The 24974-nt window shown below is 39.7% G+C and overlaps 1 protein-coding gene across 20 annotated transcripts in view; it reads right to left on the reverse strand.

The window, feature by feature from the left end:
• The window catches only part of RIMS1 (regulating synaptic membrane exocytosis 1), a 548264-nt gene that overhangs the window by 75061 nt on the left and 448229 nt on the right, over positions 1-24974 (reverse strand). For 19 of the 20 annotated variants that reach the window (XM_073569361.1, XM_073569354.1, XM_073569342.1 and 16 more), the window contains one exon: positions 617-758. In XM_073569361.1, coding sequence (XP_073425462.1) covers positions 617-758 — 142 coding nt within the window. Of the gene's footprint in view, positions 1-616; positions 759-23860; positions 23879-24974 lie in introns of those variants that run through there. The other variant, XM_073569359.1, reaches the window with a different exon arrangement.

Genomic DNA, 24974 nt, shown 5'->3' on the forward strand with positions numbered 1-24974 from the left:
CTGTTTTTGTGGTAGGGAGATGATCATTATTGTCTATATTTTGGATTAATTCCACATATGTGCTATATTTATTAAATATATTACAGCAGTTCTTTTGCCTCTAGTTTTAATTTTATTGTTTATTTATATATTTTTTGTAAGTTGGTGTGTGGCCAAATTTAACTCATTAATAAAGGCCTTTTTTATTAAAGCAATTTGTTGCCTCTACTTATTTTGATTTATTTCTACTTTACCATCATCAGTCAGTTTTTTATTTTATATTACCAAACCACAACCAGCAGAATTATAAAATGTAGTTCAGAATTGGGACACAAGTCAACGAAATGTTGATACGTGTGGCTAAGATGTACTGTTCTCCAAAAATGAAAACAACTCATATGGTGACCTAAATATCCTATGAGTAACCTGAATATAATGAAATACTCTGGATGTGATATTTTCCATTCCAGTTCACATCTGTTGAAATCTACACAGCACTGAGAATAATGTGTGAGGTCAATCCATTTTATGAGACCCAGGAATCACAACTGCTGATTCTTCTTTTGTGTGTGGATAAATTGAAATGTTAAGTGACAGCAGACACATTGTTGTTAATCTTTCTCCACCATGTACTTACTTTCCCTCAGAGCTGTAACTGTTAATACTTCCATCTGTCGACTCTCGGCTTGGCTGCCGCACCATGCGACTCCTCATTTCAGCTGCCATTCCCGTCTCTGTGCTTCTCTGAATTGTACTTTTGAATTTCTTGTTGCCAGAATCTATAGAAGTAAATGAAGATTTAGTTAAGTGATACATACTGTCTTAATTATTTTCTTATTAAAGACACAAACCAAATCCACTGAACTAATACAGAAGCAAAGGCTAATATTCTAATATTTTTTATATTAATTCAAATACAGTTAAGAGCAACAAAGCACCGTCTATGAAGGCTGGTCAATGAGATTAGTAGAATCAGAAAAGTAGTATCAAAAATATAATAAAAGGTTTACGGTTAGTCCATTAGACATTTGAGAGAGTTTTTTTTCATGGAAAATCCCCTTTGAAGCTTTCTGTTATACTCAAGAGCTTTTAATACTCCAAATGGACATTATATATTGGTCCAATGCAATAGATTGTACTTACATATTTAGTTGGTTTCATACTTTTCACACACTATGTACACATATACTGTATCTTTAATTGGTCCAGATTTTCGATGGCTACTGCCATACGGATATATATTTGACATTGATTTACAGTATCAAGGTGAAACCTGTAACTTATGATCTACTAGCTGAAGAGCCCGGCGCTGCCCGGGTATAGTAACTAACTGTGGTTAGTTATAGCAAGTTATAATTATCCTCCATCCCATAGTCCCATGCCCATATACCCATCATACATATCCACGATCCCATAGGCCCGTGCCCATATACCCATCATACATATCCTCTATCCCAGTCGAGTGCCCATATACCCATCACACATCCTCCATCTCATAGTCCCATGCCCATATACCCATCATACATATCCTCCATCCCATAGTCCCGTGCCCATATACCCATCACACATCCTCCATCCCATAGTCCCGTGCCCATATACCCATCACACATCCTCAATCCCATAGTCCAGTGCCCATATACCCATCACACATCCTTCATCCCATAGTCCCGTGCCCATATACCCGTCATACATATCCTCCATCCCATAGTCCAGTGCCCATATACCCATCACACATCCTCCATCCCATAGTCAACCATTATGACATCATAATGAGCGGCGGGGCTTGCAACCTATGATGACATCAGCATCGCCATGGCAACCATTGTGACATCATAATGAGGGGCGGGGCTTGACACACACACACTTTTTCCCCATTATGTCGATAGGGGCAAAATTGTTTGGTGAATTGGAACGTGCAGGGTTAAAATTTCGCCTCACAACATAGCCTAGGACACTCTCGGGGTCCAGACGTGTGACTGTGCCAAATTTTGTGGCTGTAGCTGCGACGGTGCGGATGCCAATCCCAGGCATACACATACATACATACATACATACATACACTTGAGCTTTATATATTAGATTTCATTTTCCTTTATAACAGTGTTAGATGAGAACCTTGTCCGTATGGTTCCTTGAACCATCTGGCTGCCTTCCAGTTGATTTGTTGCCAATTGTACTTCTAGAACAGCTGAGAAGATTTGGCTTTTTTTACTTCCAAATATCTATCGGCTAGAATGAGATCACCCTATGGCCACTAAGCATAGCTACCGTAACTAATTCTGGATCGCCTGTAGACTATGAACGTTTGGGTGGACCGCATTTTAAAACGTCACTGCAGAGTAAAACACGGACCACATAGACATTTATAATCTACTGGCTGAAGAACCTGGCGCTGCCCGGGCATAGTAACTAACTGTGGTTAGTTACAGCAAATTATAATTATCCTCCATCCCATAGTCCCGTGCCCATATACCCATCATACATATCCACGATCCCATAGGCCCGTGCCCATATACCCATCATACATATCTTCTATCCCATAGTCGAGTGCCCATATACCCATCACACATCCTCCATCCCATAGTCCCATGCCCATATACCCATCATATATATTCTCAATCCCATAGTCCCATGCCCATATACCCATCATATATATTCGCCATCCCATAGTCGAGTGCCCATATACCCATCACAAATCCTTCATCTCATAGTCCCATGCCCATATACCCATCATACATATCCTCCATCCCATAGTCCCGTGCCCATATACCCATCATACATATCCTCCAACCTATATTCCCGTGGCCATACACCCATCATACATATCCGCCATCCCATAGTCCCGTGCCCATATACCCATCATACATATCCTCCATCCCATAGTCCAGTGCCCATATACCCATCACACATCCTCCATCCCATAGTCAACCATTATGACATCATAATGAGTGGCAGGGCTTGCAACCTATGATGACATCAGCGTCGCCATGGCAACTATTATGACATCATAATGAGGGGCGGGGCTTGATACACACACACTTTTTCCCCATTATGTAGATAGGGGCAAAATTGTTTGGTGAATTGGAATGCGTGGGGTTAAAATTTCACCTCACAACATAGCTTAGGACACTCTTGGGGTCCAGACGTGTGACTGTGCCAAATTTTGTGGCTGTAGCTGCGACGGTGCGGATGCCTATCCCAGACATACACACACACACACACACACACATACACACACAGATACATACATACACACACTTGAGCTTTATATATTAGATGGGGGGGGTCCAGAAGTAGTTAAGCATGCCCACCCAAAATGTCCTGAAGAATCTATATCTGTAACCTTCCTCTGGATAATAAATTCATCTTGTTTGAGAAGACTATTACCTATGAAGTTATTAAAATCAAGCGGTACGTAACTGCATGGGAATAACGGTACAACTAGACCTTTTCATTTTCCTTATTCGTCATCAGAAGTCTTCATTTACCATAAAGGGGTTGTCCAGCGTTAGGCTACAAGTCCGCAGTCACTCAAAATGTCTGCAGACTTGCGAATTCTCACATAGCGCACTGCATTTCACCGACACCGGCAGTCATGTGACCACAATTATGCAATCTGAATACTTCTGACCACATTCTGACTAGACTGTGTCCAGCCTCACTCAATACACTTTTATTGAGTTAGGTTTAGTTGGCACGTGACTACATGTATACAAATCACATAGTTGCGATCACACGCCCGCCACTTCCAGCACCGGAAAAAACCTCACCTCACAACGCGAACCATTCAGCCACTATTCATTGGTAAACATAAAATGACCCATATATTGGCCAAACAAAAATACAGCAGGTGCACAGTATAAGCGGTATTGTTACGTAAAACTCAAATAAATATACATTACAAGAGCAGTTTACAAAGTTATGATTACAAGTATTAGCGGTCAAGCAACCAGCCAAGATGACCATATTCTTGTGCAGAACAACATGGTCAGCAGAAGTGCCAACAGCTTATTTAGATTTTTCATGTTAAAGGAGAACATGATCTGTTTACAGCTCTGGAGTTATGGATATGTTCTGGATATGTTAAGTAGTAATATTTTTCTTCTAGAGGGAGATCCACAGGAGGTGATGGCTCAGGCTATGCTTATTTTGTTCCTTGATGCTCACTGGTATTTCTAGGTTCCCTGCGTAAAGCTGATTATCGGGCAAATATTGATTATGGAAACACATTAGGGAAATATTGGTCTGTCCAGCAAGGCAATTGAAAGGATCCATAATTCCATGTAACCCTACTGCTGGTTTCCCAACATTATACAAATCTTAGTTGTAACGGCTTTCTAGTTCACACAATTAAGTAACGATAGAAAATTCCACAACAACTCTTTAGGTTATTCTTAAAATGAACGGTTGACTGGGTATGCGATTTTAACGTACAAGGGTACAGCGTGGTATTTACACTCTTTGAAGCAGTTTTGAAAATGTCAGTAGTTTTGCGGAGTTGCAAAATTTAAATACATACATAATAACCTTTTGCATTGTGTAACTGTTCTGAACGTACCTGAACCTGAAAATGAAGGTATCGTTCCAGCATGATGGGAAATATCTGTGAGTACATATACACACAGACCTCTCGTGCTCTTATGTAAGCCGAATGGCTTTTAGAAAATAAACATTCGCTCCAATGCACCAATGTTAAAAAGCAGATTGCCTGAGTTTTAACATCTCTTGAGAACATAAAGTGCTTTGTGAAGATTAAGTGCAATTCCAGTCACGGCCAATATTAACATCAATGGCACAGTAAACAATAAGTAAAGTGGTAAGGACACTGCAAAATCCTGTTTTGCTAAGTGACTTTGGATTTCAATCTGAACAGCACTCAGAATGGAGCAGAAAATTAAATGGTCACTGTATTGTCAAACAACTTAACCTCATTTGATAGGTAATGTGATAAGTAGGCAATCTGCAAAGTCACATCTAAAAATGATGTTGTCTTACCACTAAAAAGGAAAAAATTCACTTACTGAAGATTGTGCTGCTACACCACTCATCATTAATGGCCATCAATGTTAAAGTTATGGAGAACACCTTTAATGCCTGCTATTGATTAAATACAAGTGCCAGGTCACCGACATGAAATAGATCTTGTGATATGGCTGAGACTTTATTGCGTACCACTAGTAGCGGCAGAACATGTGACCGCTATTGGGCCTGCGAAGTGTGGGGGTGCACCCAGCATTTCAATTTAATGGTATCTGTAACTGCAGTGTGCTGATACAGTGGGATACAATGGTGCAACAGGGGCTGTGGAGGCAATCATTTTGTGTGGGACAGTGGCAGAAATCATACTGTGTGGAAGCCTCATAATATATGGGGGCAGTGGGGTCTTCATACTATGTGGAGAGGGCTGCAGGGGAATCATATTTTGTGGGATGCTTTGGGGGCATCATACTGTACAGGGGGCTGAGGCGACATCAAACTCTGTGGTGAAGTGACAGGAGGCATCATATTGAGAGGGTGAACACTGTGCATCATACTGTGTGGGGGCATTATACTATATGGGGGGCAGTGTGGCCTCCATACTGTGTGGAGAGGGCTGCGGATATCATACTTTGTGGGATGCTGTGTGAGCATCATACTGTGCGGGGGCTGAGGCACCATCAAACTTTGGGGTGAGGTGACAGGAAGCATCATATTGAGAGGGTGGACACTGTGCATCATACTGTGTGGGCATTATACATTATGTGGAGTCACTGTGGGGGCATCGTACAGTGTTAGGGATCACTTGGGTGGGTATCAATGTGTATGGGGCACTGTCAGGGCATTATGCCGTGTGGTGGCACCTTGACAGCATCATACTGCATTGGTGGCACTGTTTGGGCATTTTACCGTGTTGGGAGCACTGTGGGTGCATTATAGATTTGGTGGCACTGTGGTGTCATCATGCTGAGTGTATGGGGGGACAATATTGTGGGCGTTATACTCCATCAGTCCCATGAAAGGGATATGGTAGTGGGTGAGAACACTAATGTGCTTCAGTGGGGGCACAATTACTGTTAAAGTGATGTAACACATGTCCATCTCATGGTCTTTAAAGGTTGGGTGGTATTCCCTTCTGTGTCTATGCATCCTGACTGTGCCTACTCAACAGAATATATATAAATGTATATATACAGTATATATGTATATATATATATATATATATATATATATATATGTGTATATTGAAACTGCTTTAGAGAGAGATTAAATCCTTATTCCAACAAAGAATATCTTCATAAAAATATTGTTTTTAATGCAATTTTTTAATGCGATAACTACAACTGTAAGGCACAAAATTACAGTACCCAATTTATACCTTATACATTACATACATAAACTTTGTACCCTAACATTGCTGACTGGTTTTAGAATACTGTACGATTTCATACATTTTAATACTCTTTTTTTAACAAACACAGCAACACGATTGTATAAAGACTGTATAAAGAGTTTCTCTGGTACTATTGATACTATAATGGATTGCGCTGGGCTGCAATACCAGACACATGCCATATACAAGAGTAGTTCTATTTCTGGAGAAAGGGTTTAGATCATTTTTCCCAATCCTGGATAACCTTATTAGCTAAGATATGTTATTAAAATGAGAAACAGTATGTTAATGGTTTCATCAGAGTTAGAAACTGTATTCCCTGGAGTGTAATAGTACTTTAATCTTGACTCTTAAGGCCCTTTTACATTTAGCGATGCACCAGCGATCCAACCAGCGATCCGACCCGGTCAGGATCGCTGGTGCATCGCTAAATGATCGCTAGTGAGCTTTCATACAGAAAGATCTCACAGCGATGCAGCAGCGACGCAGCGCACGATACTTACCATTCACACACAGCGATCCTGCGTCCTCCCGCCCGCCTCCACGCGTCGCTGGACGTCACAGCAGGAAGTCTCAGCAGGAAGCAGACGACGAGAAATGGAGCCGGACATTCTCGCGCGATCAGCGATGGACAGCGGGGGAGCCGGTCGCTGGTAAGTATCACACATAGCGATATCGCTAGCAATATCGCTATAACGTCACAAAACCAGTGACGTTTTAGCGATATTGCTAGCGATATCGCTTAGTGTAAAACCCCCTTTAGAGTAGCTTGAGATGAAACTTAATTTACTAATCTTGTAAACAATAAAGTAAGTTACAAATAGACGAAGTTCAGAGCTCTAAACACGTCACTGATGAATATGTGGAAACTGGCCTTGTTCTGAACATCATCAGAAGTGATGTTTATCCCCCAGTGAAAGTCAATTCCTTTTGACATTTCTGTATCACATTTCTCTTCCCACAGAAATAAATTATTTCAGTTTATTCTGTGAGAAAATTCAGAGAATAATTATTTATAGAACTGTGGCCTAAACTTTTTAATTAGTGACATCACTGTCATTCAAGAATAAGATGATATATATTACGACACTAGAATTTATATTTAAAGAGAACCTCTTTTGAGAAAAACACAAATCGTGACAAAAGATATAATTATATATACAGTCATGGCCGAAAGTACTGGCACCCTTGAAATCATTCCAGTAAATGAAGTATTTCTCCCAGAAAATTATTGCAATTACATATTTATTTTCTTTGTGTGTATTAGAACACAACAAAAACAGAAAAAAGGCACATTGGACATAATTTCACAAGGAAAAGGGGAGGAACAAAATTGTTGGTTCCTTTCCAAAACTGTGGGTAAACAACTTTTTTTTCAAGCATGTGAGGCTTGTTCAAACTCACCTGTGGCAAGTAACAGGTGTGGGCAATATGGAAATCACACCTGGAACCAGATAAAAAGGGGAGAAGTTGACTCAATCTTTGCATTGTATGCCTGTGTATGCCGTACTAAGTGTGGAGAACAGAAAGAGAAGAGAACTGTCTGACGACTTGAGAATAGAAATGAGTGAACTCAAAATTAAAGGCTCAGCATTCGTACTGGACAGTCACTTTCTGATGCTCAACGCTGAACATGAACTTTCCCCCGGACCTCCATTGCAATGTTCAGAGTTCCCGGGGAAGTCCACTGTATAGAGACCCAGCTCCAGAGCTCGGCATTCGTACTGGACAGTCACTTTCCGATGCTCAATGCTGAACATGAACTTTCCCCTGGACCTCCATTGCAATGTTCAGAGTTCCTGGGGAAGTCCACTGTATAGAGACCCAGCTCCAGAGCTTAGGCCCCCATTGTTTTCAATGGGGTTCAGGTTCTGGCTCAAATTTGGGTACTATTCTTGTACCTTAACCGAAACTTGGACTTAAGTTTGGGTCGGCTACCAGAACCTGAACTTCCACAGGTCCTCCCATCCCTCCTTGAGAAACAAATTCCTGAACAATATAAAAATTGTCTCTTCAGCAAGGAAGAGGACTAGAACTCTACTGCCACCTATTGGAAGTAGCAATCCTAAAAGTCAAAGTCAACTCTTTAACGAGCTTTGATACATGACAGGATAAAAGCCAAACCAGAATCTCAATTTGCAGACACTGTGTTTCGGGGTACTGCCCCTCATCAGTGCAAAGTGTGAGCTCTGGTTTGGCTGTGTGAGAGGCGACTGACCGATAACCAAGAAGTATCGTTTTTCCTTGCGGAGATTGGCATGCTAATGATGCTAATGAGGGGTTGTAAGTCTCCTCATCTCGGCATGCTTAACATGTCAGTCTCCACAAGGAGAAACAATACTTCTTGGATATTGAACAATATAAACAATCTCAAGGTTACAAGACCATATCAAGACATCTTGGTGTTCCATTGTCCATGGTGCACAACTTAATCAAGAAATCATGTGTAATTGCAATAATTTTCTGGGGGAAATACATTTTCTGGAACAATTTCAAGGGTGCCAACACTTTCAGCCATGATTGTATATATTAGCGAATAAGATGATTTCCCTCAGTATTATAGAGACACAGGGTTCGCTTTCATATTAACAGAGGAATCTATCTCCCATGTGTTGCACGCAGTCTGCCTCACACAATTGTAACTTCCATCAAAGATGCAGGAAGTCTCACACAGAAAACAAAATAGTCAGAGAGTAAAGAGCCTGACTGACTTCAGACTGCCTTCTAAAAGTGGAAGAGTTTTTATTATTGAATTGAAGAAATGTTATATTTTTCATAATATTCATACTCAACGTTAACAGTGAAAGCCATTTAAAATGCACATATTTTTTCTATAATAACTACCCAGTATGGCTGGTTTCACACTTGCGTTTTTTTGCGCTGTATTTTAGTGCTAAAAAACGCATGCGTTTTTTCCCTATATTTTGCATGGGATGCGCTAATGTGCGCATACACATGCGTTTGTATGCGTTTTTTCGCGCATGGGTTTTTTTGTGGTGTGCGCTCGGGCGCACAAAATGCATCCTGTTGCATTTTTTGGGCGTCCGACTTGCCTCAAAAAAACGCATGCGCGCGCAATGCGTTTTTTTACAGCAAGACACCCATTATAAGTCTATGGGTACGCATATGTGCGCATTGGCATGTTCATGTATACTTTTTTTGCGCATGCGTTTTTTTGTTGACCATTAGTTAGACAATGGAATTTAGGGGTTTGGGTTAGAGTTAGGGTTAGTTAAGGGGGTTAGGGTTTGGGTTAGTATGGTTTGGTTAAGGGTTAGGGTTTAGGTTTAGGGTTTGGGTAGGGTTAGTAGGGTTTGGTTAAGGGTTAGGGTTTGGGTTAGTATGGTTTGGTTAAGGGTTAGAGTCAGGGTTAGGGTATGGTTTGGTTAAGGGTTAGGGTCAGGGTTAGGGTCAGGGTTAGTAAAGTCATGGCTTGGGTTAGTGTGAGGGGCCAACTAATGTTGGAAAAAACGCAAACGCGGTAAAAACACTAAAAACGCATACAAACGCATAAAAACACTGTTTTTTTCATGCATGCTCATAAAAATGCTTGAAAAAAACGCAGCATTTGTATGCATTTTTTCGCGGGAAAAACGCGCTGCAAAAAAAAGCAGGTGTGAAGGTAGCCTAAGTGTATTACTTTGTTGCCAATGACATAAGCACTGGAAAAAAAAAAGCTAGAATTATACACTACAGAAACTGCTCTCACTGAGATTACAGTCAAATAAAAAAATCAACATAAAAAGTTAAAAGGTGAAATGGATAAATATACTATAAGGGATAACTCTATCCTGGAAAAAAAGGGAACATGTCATAAAAATGCTTATTGTTTCAATGCAATATTTTTTTCTACATTTTAATGTGGCAATCTATATTTAAATTTATACGTCACACTGACACCTTCCTGTTGTGTGGATATAACAGTAGTTATTATCATAACAGGCAGGAGAACAATGAAAGGTAACACTTCTATTTAAAATCTGGAGGCAGATTCGACAAGATCACACCACTGATAACATGTCACAGCTCACCTGCCCCTGTGACTGCCACCATAAAGCTCTGCAGAGAATAAAATAAAAAAATATACACTGTATATATACTGTACACTGTTTGAATATATATATTTATATATATATATATATATATATATATATATATATATATATATATACACACACACACACACACACACAATACAATACATACAAAAGCCTATGAAGAATTGGAAGCCCAATCAAATTGCTCAAACCATTTTTTTTTTGTACAAAGACAAATAATACAAAAACACAAAAAATAGGGAAAACACATGCAAAGACTGCTACAGAACTCAGGATAATATAAAACAGTCCTTCCAGCAAGCCTAACCTATACACAACGGCTCATTAAATGGGCAAATATAATACCAAATATAACCATATTATATAAATGCTTTAATCAGTAAATGTTTGTACTGGCAAGCTGGTGTATTTAAATCCTAAATGGAAAATAAGCCCATATTAGATACAGTGCAGGCTATATAAGAAGAGAACAATTGCCACAGTTCATTTTTAATGTGCTATAGTGTAAATCCAGTCAAAGTGCTGTGCAAAAAAGGTGCCAATGCAATAGTGTACACAGACAGTATATCCCAATACTAGTAGTCAAGCACATTAATAGCCTAAAGCATTGCTAAGACGAGACAAAATCATAGTGCCATAGTATCAGAGAGGCTATTAAATACAACCTCATTAGTGTTTGAAGCATTTATATAATGCCAGCTGAAGAGCCCGGCGTTGCAATAAACTATAATGACTATATTGCACATAAATTGCCACTGTTAAACATAGTAACACTCCCGCACTGGTACACGGAACACCAACGGTGCCATTTTGTTGAAACAATTTTTTTTCAACAGAATATTAACCCCTTAATGACTGCTGATGCGACTTTTAACGGTGGCAGTCAAGTAGCCTTATTCCTCCTGCACCTCGCGCTCCTCCTTTATGCACAGCATTTTTCTGCAGCACAGCTTTTCTCCTTTATAGTCGCCTCCTCCAGTAGCACCTCACACTCCTCTTCCATATACAATTGGAAACACTTGATACAGAGAGAAATTGCACTAATTGTAATATAGCGTATCGTATACGCAGCCTACTTCTTCTGCAGCACCACACTTTTCTCCTTTAGACCTAGTTCACACGTTATTCAGTCAGTATTTTTACCTCAGTATTTGTAAGCTAAAACTTGGAGTAAAACAATCAGAGGATAAGTATAATAGAAACACGTCACCACTTCTGCATTTTTCTCCCACTTGTGGTTTTGGCTTATAAATACTGAGGTAAAATACTGACCAAATACTGAACGTGTGAACGTGGCCTTATACACAGCCTCCACCTGCAGCGCCTCACTCTTCTCTATACACAGACTCATATTGTAGCAGCACCTCACTTCTCTCATTTTCCATCAAGCCTCTCAATTTCCCCCTCATATCTCTCATTTTCTCCTCACACCTCATTTTCAACTCACACCTCTTATTTTCTGATCACTCCACTATTTTCCCCCACTCCTCTCATTTTCCACTCACACCTCTCACTTTCCCCTCACTCCACTATTTACCCCTCACACTACTATTTTCCCCTCACTCCTCACATCTTCCCCTCACTCCTCTCATCTTCTCCTCACTCCTCTCATTTTCCCCTCACACCTGCACAGCAACTTCCTGTTATGACCGCAGAGGTGTAATCCATGAGGCTCCTCCCTTTCCCTTTACATTATGCCTCACAGGAGCAACTCCATTCTAGACACAATGGAGCTAGATGTGGCCTGTGCCTGCTGTGCACTGATACTCTGAAGGGGGTGGCCCTGATTGTAGCTCGCAGCGGCTGGGATGTCACAGCCGGTGAGTTTTGCAGGGTGGCTTTCGAGGTGAATGTGTCTCCGCCCATATGTGCTAACAACGTGAGCTGTGTGGACGGAGCTTTGCGTGTGGAGTGAATGTGGCTATGAGAAGTGGGTGGGGCTATGTGGAGTGGGCATGGCTTGATACACACACTCAACTTTATATATATATATATATATATATATATATATATATATATATATATATATATATATATATATATATGTATATATAGACACACTATATGCTTCTTAGTAAACATGCAACAAAGCTGTAAATATGGGATACACAAGCTTTTTCACCACAAACATTGTGGTTGTAAAGGTCATTTTCTAGCAAATCGTCTTCACTCCTAAACCTTGAAATTGCTACACCAAGAATAAAAAGTCATAGAATTATAAAATTGCAGCAAAATCAATAGATGTTAATAACATGCAAATGATTAAAAAAAGAAACATTTTTAAACCATCTTGATTTATTCGGTATTGTGTATGAGCCCAAGCACAGAAACACTTACCCTGAGGAAGCGACACTTCTAGGTGGCAATATGCATGGGGCCCTCCTCCTCACCATCATGCTGGCACAATAGGTCTCATTCTTGCCTTGATCTCTCTCTGAGCTTTTGTTTTCCAACTGGTGTTCTATTTTCTGACTTTTTTCTTTTATTCAGGATGTTTACTTGTGTCCTCCACTTTGATTGATTAGGCATTTATCTCTATATGTTTCCAACTGATCGGTCTTTGCCTTTATAATACAGACTCTTTGCTGTGTATGGAACATTTATTTCATTCATAGATCTGTGCCTTTATATACTGTGTCCTTTTTGCTTGCACAGGACAATGATTTTACTCACAGATCTGTGCCTTTATCTATTGTGTCCTTTTGTCTTTATAGGATAATAATTTAATTCATAGATCTGTGCCTTTTTTGCCATTTTGCATACACAGTACAACAATCTTACTCATAGATCTGTGTCTGTACTCATTGCATTTTTATAATTTTCTTTTGCTGGATTATTTTATAAGGGTAATAGGAGGTCTGGTGCTCATCGATTGTCCTTTACCTGCTTGAATATTTCATTTACCTGCTTGAATATTTCATTTATTATTGCAATTTTTGGTGTGGCCATACCATTTTGGTTCTGATGGGCTATGCTCACCAGTTGATACTCACCTCGTTACATTTAAAATTTATAGCACTGTAACATCAGGTGTTCTTTCGTGTTAATATTTGATCATTACAGCAAGCACAGTGGAGGAGGTTAGTTTTCGGTCCCTACATGGATCTTTAGTGGTCTTTCTTATGGTCAATTTTTGTCCTTTTTAATTGCTTTTAAAAATTTTATGTCTTGCTTGTGTTTCTTTGCATTAATAAAATTGTCATTTTGCAGTATTTTTTGTCATTATTTTCAGGGTGATCGTGACTGTTATACACATTGCTTTTTCTCCTTTCCAATTGTTGTTCACTTCCATGTGTGGTCAGTGATCCTCTTTAATATTTTGTAGTGCCCTCAGGTTTCCATTTTAAAAGCACAGAAACACATGCACTAATATGCCTTGCTTAGCATGGGATCAATTATGTCATTTATTTTATTCACTTAAGCCTCTTTCACACGTCCTCATATTTTGTGTAACATCTGTGTGCACTAATAGTGTGGCACGTACCAGAACCTGGGAAAAGCAGTACAGTTAGCACTGTCCCCAGGCGCCAGGTGCTGAATCCAACTCTTATCATTGTCACTTAGTCTCCCTGAGATCAGAGTGACCAGGCATCGCTGATGAGAGTTTGAGTCAGCACCCTACATCTGTGAATAGCGGACATTAAATAAATATAAAAATCTGCCCTATTTTCCCTAACCAGCTGTGGAAAAGCAGACAGCTGACGTTATTATTTTGGGAAGGGACCAATAGCCATAAAGGTTCCCAAAATATTAACAGCTGTTTGCTTAGCCTTTACTGGTTGTAAAATAGGCGAGTCCCTTATTTGAAAAAAGAACTCTCCTCGACCCTGTTTTAGCCATTTCAATTGTTTATCACATGCTAAGAGTGGTGATATCAGTATGATTAAAGCAGGTCACAGGCCTGCTCACATAGAGCTTACCATGTGATCTGCTGCCTGTCACCTGTGGTATCTTTAATTATGTCACCGCTCATCACTGCAGCCAGAAATTTCTCACGGTACTCTCACTGTATTACGCCTGGCGTGGTGAGTGGTCATTACTGATGTCACCGCTTACCACACCATCCTGATGTAGCAGAGTTGGGGATTGTCATGGGACCTCTCTATTATGGAATTACAGCGGACATGTGGGTATAACTTTGATTTCTATCTGAATAAATGATTAAACCAAGATCGGGGAGTCTTTTTTTTCAATTAAAATACTTTTTTCAGTGTGTCTTTATTATTTTTAACTACAGGGATAGTAATGGAGATGTCTGATAAACACCTCTCCATTGATAACCCCTGGGCTTGATGTCAGCGGATACAAATCAGCTGACGTCAAACCCAAAACTATTACCCCATGTGCCAACACACCAGGTCAATTGGGAAGAGCCAAGGCTAAGTGGCAAAATTGGCGCATCCTTCTGGGGGGCGGCTTAAAGCTGGTGTTATTAGTCTGAGAGGGAGCAGATATCGATTGTCTCTTCTTAGCCTATTACTATCACACCACAGTTGCCCATTTAGCCTTTGATGATTATTAAAAATAGGTGGGCCCCCACACCATTTTTTGGGGGTCCCCCTTTGTATTAACCAGTAAAGGCTAAGCAAACAGCTGTGAACTGTTATTAATAGGCTGGGAACCTTAATGACTATTGGCCCCTTCCCTAAATATTAACACCAGCCCCCAGCTGTCTTCTTTCACTCAGCTGGTTACGAAAAATAAGGGGGATCCCACGCTGTTTTTTTAAATTTAACGTGCACTGTTAACATATGGTGGGTGCTGATTCCAACTCTCATCATCGTTCCCTGGTCACACTGTGATCAGAGTTGGATTCATCACTAACTGGTAACAATGCTAACTGTACTGCTTTTCCCAGATGCCGGTATGTGTCACACTGATGACACACAGATGCCATTTTTTTTCCATGAAGATGAATTAGAGGGCTGAGGGACTGGGGATGGCGGAGGTATCGGGGGGCCTTGAGAGATCCCATTTTTCTCTTGTCTGATATGATAGATCACATTAGAGGGGAGAGAAATTAATTTTAACCCCTTTCTGCCATGAGACGTACTATCCCGTCCATGTGTCCTGGGACTTAATTCCCAAGGACAGGATAGTACGTCTCATGCGATCAGCGGCGCCCACAAGGTGAGCGCCGCTGATCGCGGCCAGGTGTCAGCTGATTATCACAGCTGACACCCGGCACAATGTGTCAGGGGCGGTAACGGACCGTCCCCGACACGTTAACCCCTTGTACACCGCGATCAAACACGATCGCGGTGCACCGGGAGTTAAAGGGAAGCATCGGCAGGGAGGGGGCTCCCTCCGTGCTTCCCTGAGCCCCCCACGGCAGCGCAATGTGCAGCGCTGCTGCGGGTGGCTCTTTCCCTACAGGCCCCCGGATCCAAGATGGCGACGGGGGCCTTCGGGGGCCTGTAGGGAGCTGACTTCCTCAGTGCCTGCTGAGCGCGGGCATGAGGAAGTCTGCAGCACTGCCTGTGACAGATCTCTGATCTGTCACAGTGATCTGTGATGTGACAGATCAGCGATCTGTCAAAGGACAGTGATGTCCCACCTGGGACTATGTAATAAAGTAAAAAAAAAAAAAAGTGTAAAAATAATTTTAAAAAAAATCGCTAAATAAATTAGTAAAAAAAAAAAAAAAAATAATAATATTCCCCAATAAATTAATTTTTTGAAAATAAAAAAAACAAAAACAATAAAAGTACACATATTTGGTATCGCCGCGTCCGTAGCAACCCGCCCTACAAAACTATCCCCTTAGTTAACCCCTTTAGCGAACCCCTTAAAAAATAAAAATAAAAAACGAAGCAAAAAATGATTTATTATACCACCGAACAAAAAGTGCAATAACGCGCAATCAAAAAGCGCATATAAATATCCATGGTACCGCTGAAAACGTCATCTTGTCCCGCAAAAAATGAGCTGCCATACAGCATCATCCGCAAAAAAATAAAAAAGTTATAGCTCGCAGAATAAAGCGATGCAAAAATAATTATTTTTTATATAAAATTGTTTTCATTGCAAAAAACCGACAAAACATAAAAAAACGACCTAAATGAGATATCGCTGTAACCGTACTGACCCGAAGAATAAAACCGCTTTATCAATTTTACCGCACGCGAAACGGTGTAAACGCACCCCCCCAAAAAGAAATTCATGAAACGCTGGTTTTTGTTCATTCTACGTCCCAAAAATCGGAATAAAAAGCGATCAAAAAATGTCACGTGCCCGAAAATGGTACCGATAAAAACGTCAACTCGTCCCGCAAAGAATAAGACCTCACATGACTCGGTGGGTCAAAATACGGAAAAATTATAGCTCTCAATATGTGGTGATGCAAAAACTATTTTTACAATAAAAAGCGTCTTTTAGCGTGCGACAGCCGCCAAACATAAAAACCGCCATAAATAGTAAATCAAACCCACCGTTATCACCCCCTTAGTTAGGGAGAAATAATAAAATTAAAAAAAAGTATTTATTTCCATTTTCCCATTAGGGTTAGGGCTAGGGTTAGGGCTCAGGTTAGGGTTAGGGGTGTGTTGAGGTTAGGGTTGGAGTTATAATTGGGGGGTTTCCACTGTTTGGGCACATCAGGGGCTCTCCAAATGCAACATGGCGTCTGATCTCAATTCCAGCCAATTCTGCGTTGAAAAAGTCAAATGGTGCTCCTTCCCTTCCAAGCTCTGCCATGCGCCCAAACAGTGTTTTACCCCAACATATAGGGTATCAGCATACTCAGGACAAATTGCAAAACAACTTTTGGGGTCTAATTTCTCCTGTTACCCTTAGGAAAATAAAAAATTGGGGCAAAAATGATTTTTTTATTTTCACGCCCAGGCGTTATAAACTTCTGTGAAACCCTTGGGGTTCAAAGTTCTCACCACACATCTAGATAAGTTCCGTAGGGGGTCTAGTTTCCAAAATGGGGTCATTTGTGGGGGTTTGCACTGTTTAGGTACATTAGGGGCTCTCCAAAGGCAACATGACACCCGCAGACCATTCCATCAAAGTCTGCATTCCAAAACGTCAATACTTCCCTTCCGAGCCCCGACGTGTGTCCATACAGTAGTTTTCTCCCACATATGAGGTATCATCGTACTCAGGACAAATTGGACAACAACTTTTGGGGTCCAATTTCTCCTTGTACCCTTGGGAAAATGAAAAAAATTGGTGACTAAAAGATCATGTTTGTGGAAAAAATACGATTTTTGTATTTTCACGCACGGGCGTTATAAACTTCTGTGAAGCACTGGGGGATTCAAAGTGCTCACCACACATCTAGATAAGTTCCTTGGGGGGTCTAGTTTCCAAAATGGTGTCATTTGTGGGGAGTTTCTACTGTTTTGGTACATCAGGGTCTTTCCAAACGCGACATGGTGTCCGATCTCAATTACGCAAAAAACGTCAAATGGCACTGCTTCCCTTCCGAGCTCTGCCATGCGCCCAAATAGTCATTTACACCCACATATGGGGTATCAGTGTACTCAGGACAAATTGCACAATAACTTTTATGGTCCTGTTACCCTTGGAAAAATAAAAATTGGGGGTGAAAAGATCATTTTTGTGGAAAAAATATGATTTTTTAATTGTACTGCTGTACGTTATAAACTTCTGTGAAGCCCTTGTGGGTTCAAAGTTCTCACCACATATCTAGATAAGTTCCTTGGGGGGTCTAGTTTCCAAAATGGGGTCACTTGTAGGGCGTTTCCACTGTTTAGGTACATCAGGGGCTCTCCAAACACGACATGGTGTCCGATCTGAATTCCAGCCAATTTTGCATTGAAAAAGTCAAACGGCACTCTTTCCCTGCTGAGGTCTGCCATGCGCCGAAACAGTGGTTCCCCCCCCACATATCAGGTATCGGCGTACTCAGGACAAATTGTACAATAACTTTTGCAGTCCAATTTCTCCTGTTACCCTTGGTAAATTAAAAAAAATTGAACCTGAAGTATTTTTTTAGTGAAAAAAAGTTAAATGTTCATTATTTTTTAAATATTCAAAAAATTCCTGTGACGCACCTAAAGGGTTAATAAACTTCTTGAATGTGGTTTTGAGCACCTTAAGGGGTGCAGTTTTTAGAATGGTGTCACTTTTGTGTATTTTCTATCATATAGACCCCTCAAAGTGGCTTCAAATGTGATGTGGTCCGTAAAAATAAAATGGTGTTGCAAAAATGAGAAATCGCTGGTCAACTTTTAACCCTTATAACTTCCTAACAAAAAAAAATTTTGGTTTCAAAATTGTGCTGATGTAAAGAAAACATGTGGGAAATGTTAGTTATCAAGTTTTTTGTGTGCTATATCTCTGTGATTTAAGGGCATAAAAATTCAAAGTTGAAAAATTGCGAAATTTTCCAAAATTTTCGCCAAATTTCCATTTTTTTCACAAATAAACGCAAGTTATTTGAATTAAATTTTACCACTAACATGAAGTACGATATGTCACGAGAAAACAATGTCAGAATCACCGGGATCCATGGAAGCGTTCCAGAGTTATGACCTCCTAAAGGGACAGTGGTCAGAATTGTAAAAATCGGCCTGGTCATTAACGTGCAAACCACCCTTGGGGCTTAAGGGGTTAAATCTTACTTTTTTTGTGATCGCCAATATTTGGTGAATAATGGCGATCACATGACAGGGGACCTGATCATGTTCTCCAGGGTACCCGGAGATTTTTCGACTCTGGGTGGGCGCTATATCCTTATTTCTCAGCCCTGTTAAAAAGAGGCGCTGAGGAATAAGTACCCTTAAATGCCTCTGTTAAAAGGGGTATCGGCGGTGGTTAAGGGGTTAAATTAATAAAGAAAATGTTCTGTTGTGTATTATTCTTTAGAAACAAGAAACATAAAATCATACGCTTCATAGAGGAATGGTAATGGTATAAAACTTCTTTTTAAAGGAGAGAACCTCTATTCACACCACAATATTTGGAACATACTGCTAGCCACATCTGAAATCCAGCCAGAATATGATGTTCGGGTTTTATGTGGAACATAAGTACCTTATAGAAAGGATCCAAAAATAGTAAGCTACTCTTACTGTTCAAGTGCTTTCTCAGAGACTCCTTGCCGTCTTTCATGTAAAGCTTTATAAAACCTGAGCTATTAGAAACACAATTTCCTTAAATGTTCAAAAACAGACATTTTTGCGTGGATTATACAACAATATGGTGCCATGAACACATGCTATCCAATGTAAACAGTGGACGTTACCAGTTGTTTGTACAGCTTATAACACATGCCATGTACATGTAAATTCTGTAAAAATATCTGTCTTCAGCCTCTGTTCTTGCTGGAGAAGAAGATATGAAGCATTAGTACTTTTCCATCAGTATTTGGAAGTCAAAACCAGGCGTAGGTCAAAGTGCAGATGTGTTTCCGCTATACTCTGAATTTGTTTGTTCCACTTCTTGATTTGGTTTACAAACACTTGTATAATACTGGCATGTGAACGTGGCCTAATAAATATTATACAGTGCTCCAGACAATTTTTCATAGTACAATATGTGGATTCCAAAAGCTGAAAACTTCACGATGGGGCGATTTATCTGCTTTCATCTAAAGATTACGAGTTTAGAACTTTATGCATCATAATAGACTTCCAGAGGAAAGAGAAGGTAGGATCATACAAATTTTCTTAGCCTGATGCAAGAAACAAATTAAGAACCAGTATATACCATGCAATCATGCTGCAATCCCATGCAAGGGAACACTAGTGATAATATATAATAAGGGTCCAAAAGAGAACATGTAACAACTTACTCCCACAGTGCCTACTGTACAAGTAAGACTTTATTTATCATATTTCTTTCTAGGGGCAGAAAAATAAATCAATTAAGAATCTCAACTCCAAAAAAGTTACCGAACAAATATGACTCCTATCTATATCCTCCATTACTGGTATTGTATGTATTTCTCACTTCTACCTATACTGTATATAAGTTCTGGTTTCCACAAAATATAGTGACAAGAGTTCTTCCTTTTTATAGTAGACATGAGAAATTAGTACCACTATACATTTCTTAGGTTTTCTGATATCCTAAACAATACGAATTACCGCTGCAAAAACTCTGAGGTTAGATGTTAGCTGTAGATCAGGAATAAAATATTAAACCAGTACGCTTCTCTATAGCAAAAAAAAGGGCACAAAAAAATCCATGTCTGTATAAAAAAATCCATGGGAAAAAAAACAAGATAGGTAAACTCTTACATTAATAATATTAAACTTTTACAGAAGGTGAATAGTATAAAATTCCTTGAAATGACCTCAGAATAAGACCATGCAGTGTTCGAGCCCTACAATACTGTATCAGTCTATGACGGTCGTGCTATTCTACAAAATGTAGATCAATCGACCTAAGAGGCACTTCACTGAAATGAAATAGAACCAGGGATTATAATAAGGAGATTACAATGGCCATTTCTGTAATCTGGTGCCAGTTTATTAACTGTCCTTACCACAGCTAGCAATAATGGGGTACAGTAAAAATTCCAGAATGGAAGACCTACCTGACTGCTCATGAATGTTGTTCTGCGGAGCTCTGCTTATACTATTCCCTGGAGGACTAAACGCTTTACCTTGCTGAATGTGGTGTTCTGCTACCAAGTGCAACAATCACTAAGCCTCCTCTGGTATGTAGCTTCTTTTTTTTTTTTTACTTTATTCTTGGCACAGGAAGAAATTTTACACACTAGACCGCTTTACAACAGATATGTGGGGCCACGAAGTGAAAAGTACAAAACTTCACAATCGCTAATATTCCAGGAATTATTAACGGAGATCTGAAGTGTTAGGTGAACACACAATACGCTGTAGCACTGACTGCATATTCCAGCAAACTCTGCCAACTATTTGTCATCTTGTTAGTGTAATTGCATGTGAAGTTTCTAAAGATTTCTGTACAATTTTACATTGTTTAAGCCCTTTTATGATCACGCAATTTTCCGTTTTTATTGTGTGCATTTTTTCTACATAAGAGCCAAGACTATTTTAGTTTTTCATCGACAAAGCCAAATGAGATCTTATTTTTTGCAGGCCGATTCGTAATTTTGATTGACACCGGTCATTTCACCATATAATTTACTGGAAAACAGGAAAACAATTCCAAATGTGGTGAAATGACGGGAAAAAAAACCGCAACGCGATCATTGGTTTTTGTTTTCAAGGTGATCGTATATCAAAATACAATTGGGGCTCACAATCTAAATTTGCTATCAGTATGTCAGAACCCAGAGGAAACTCACGCAAACACAGGGACAACATACAAAATACTTGCAGATGTTGTCTTTGGTGGGACTTGAACCCAGTACTGCAAAGCAACAGTGCTAACCTCTGAGCCACCGTGCTGCCCATTAATAAACTATTTCCACAAAATGTTAATTGTCAGCAACACGAACAGAACAGATGATCATTAGAGATTATTCTTATTTGATAAAATTTTCAGTTCGGATGATTATTAATTATTGGCTGCAACAGATTGAACATTCTATTCATTGTCAGGCCTGGATTTCCCATTAAACTCATATGACATATTTACAGAATTAATAAAACCTACAAGACAGTAGCCTATCTCAGATTAGTAATACACTGTGCCAGTTTATTCAGTACAATCCAAAATATTGTAAGCTTCGAAACCGCTGCATTAGATATGAGACACAGACTATAGGGAATGTAAAACCTTTCGGGAAATAATATTATTTACTGTTCAGTTTTAGGCTTTTCACATAAAACTTTCATAACTTAAAGGATTATTTGTCTTCGTTTCCAGCTTTTTGCTGCCATGAGAAATTAACAAATCCTATGGAGACTTCATGTCCTCCTTACCTGGTTACGGAGAATATTACTCCTCTAATTTAATTTCTGTAGTGTACACATTGCCTACAGCATTCAGATCTGCAGTCTTTCCCAGGTGTTTTAAAAGATGCTGTTACATGTTGTATACTGCCTAATCTGCACATAAAATATGTAACCGGAGTCACCGACATAGTAATCTATTGTGTTAGTCCGGTGAGTTTAAAATCAGATACGCTGGGCTACATTTATCAAGATAAATGCGTCAGAGTTCTGCCGGAATTTGAGCCAAAAGACCAACTTTTCAGACATTCAAAAAATGTACGCATCTCGGACCTTTCTCCTACCTATCTGACAAAGGGGTGTGCCCTCACTAAAAAGGTGTGTGGCTTAGTGGGAAAGTTGTGTGGCCTAACATGCAACATCATTTGCCAATATTTTGGAGCACATTTTTGGCACAAATTTAGCCAAGTAGTGATATAAACTTAGACTACACTGTTTAAATGTAGCCAGATTTATCAAAAATGAGACACTTGTAGAAATCTGGACATTTTTAAAACTGTTTAGTCCAAGTTTAAATTGTGTAAAAATTAGACATTGGTCATAAATATGCCCCTGGGACAAAATTTGTGTATGGAAGCTTTAACTAAAAATAATCTTTTCCTACATTGAAGCTTCAATCACCTCCGCACTTAAGGTTATTTGCTAGTTTCTTGCCATACTGAAGATGTCAGTTGCTTGTATTGACCATGCGCACACATTAAACTACATTACAGTATATGGAGAAAAGTATTGGGGCACAGAAGAAGGGAGGCCCCAGACCAAGACCAGAGATGCCCATCGGACCTGACCGGCCCGTAGGCGAGTATAATAAAAGGTCTTTTTCTTGTCTTGCAGGCTGCATTGAGGGCATATATACAACATGTTAAAATGCTGTATATGAGGGCTGAAAGGTGGTGGCCGTATCTCACATGGAACAAACCTGGCGACAGGTTCCCTTTAAATGTAAAGAAATGGTCAACAAAAATTCTACTTCATGGTTTATAACTTGAACGTGTAAACTATGACATTATACTAAAAGAACAAAACAAAAATTTTTACAGTCCCCTCCAACTGTAAGACTGTTTAACTTACATGAAAGAGCTTTGCATTCGAAGTATGACGTAAGAGTTTCCCCAATGCCAAATACAGCCTTATTCAGCCCATGTGGTAAGTCATGACATGGCGGTATATAATATGTTAGCACAAGACTGACACACAGACCGTCGCAGACCACCCACTGCACTAAGCAGATACTACTGTGCTTTGTGCTTGCTTGGCTATGGCAGGAAGATGTACGGTATGCTGAAAGAAGTCGGGGGATTATTTACCATACCAAGAAGTCATGTCGGCTAGCAGAGGAGGTATAGGAACTGTGGAAAGTGGGGGGCAGGTTGCATGGTACAAGAAAGCAACTGCTGGTAATATTTCTGCCTATATTTAGACTGTCATGTCTTCTTATAATCAACATCCACGTAAATGTTTAACTGTGGGAGATAAATGCCCCTCTGCTGCTCAAACTATCTTGTGTTAATGAACGGTAGAACGCAGGAGCACAGTTACAGCTTGTATAACACACTTAGGTTCATACATTTTAAATAGGATCTATTTTTACTTACCTGATCTGTTTTATTTCTTGGCGGCTCAGATGTTGGAGGAGAGCGCATCATACTCGGTGTTAGAAAATGCAGGCTTCTAGCCTTTTACAGCCTTTAGATTGCAATCTTTCCCCTTATTTTTCCAGCAGAGCTCATATTAAGTCAGCAGAAATTCTTCCCTGCATTAGTTTCAGAAGAATCCTTATCCCAAGGTCTCCCGAAGATACATTTGCTGTTTTAGTCAATGAAGATCCTAGATGTCTAAATCCGGCATGTTTTAGAACTTGATTATCGAGTTCAAAGACATTGTACAGCTCATGATACGCCTTATTAATGCATGTCATATACGCGTCGCTGACACAGATCTGCTGCACAGTTGGAAACCATTAGTGTAACAACCATGGAGGTAAAGCTCTTGGGGCATTTCGCATTTGCACATGAATCAGGAACACAGGTAATATAGACAGTTATGAAGTCCCCGATGACTGATGCAAATACTGGTAGTCATCCATGTGACTGGAAAATATTTGACCCTTCCCAACCGGATTAGTTAATTTATTTCCATTAATTTCTAATAAATGTGTTACTAGATAGGCACTGCAATGTTATCTGTTGAGCTTTTAATCAGGGCACAGACATAAAATGGAGACATTCCAGCAATATTATGAATATCCAAATAATACAAACTTCATCTTCCCCCGACTTGTTTGGAATAAGTGGTCAACGTTATTAAACCAGTTATTGACATGAAGCTTCTGATTTTTTTTTTTCAAAGAGGTCCCACAGCAGCAGGAGTTACATATTATTAAGAATTATAGGAGTCACTCGCCCTCTGACCTATAATATTCTGATAACACATATATTACAAGGAAATACATTTTCGGTATACCCGGTCACTATTAATTTGGGTACTGAAATACAAGTGTATACTGTAATGAATCTGCTAGACATGAACAGCAAAATATTGAAGGGAATGCTTGAAAAATCTGCCAAAATCAAGTTACATAGTCAGAAATTTTGGTGCATATCATGAAAAATGTAATAAAGACAGAGCTCTTTAAGGAGATTACACAACAATTGCTTTATTATTTCATTTAAAAAAATCCAATTTCATCGTTTTGACCTGTATGGTCTT

This window comes from Dendrobates tinctorius, unplaced genomic scaffold (genome assembly GCF_039654945.1).
Source record: "Dendrobates tinctorius isolate UK_male_01 unplaced genomic scaffold, ASM3965494v1 ptg000024l, whole genome shotgun sequence".
In the NCBI taxonomy this organism is placed as follows: Eukaryota; Metazoa; Chordata; class Amphibia; order Anura; family Dendrobatidae; genus Dendrobates; species Dendrobates tinctorius.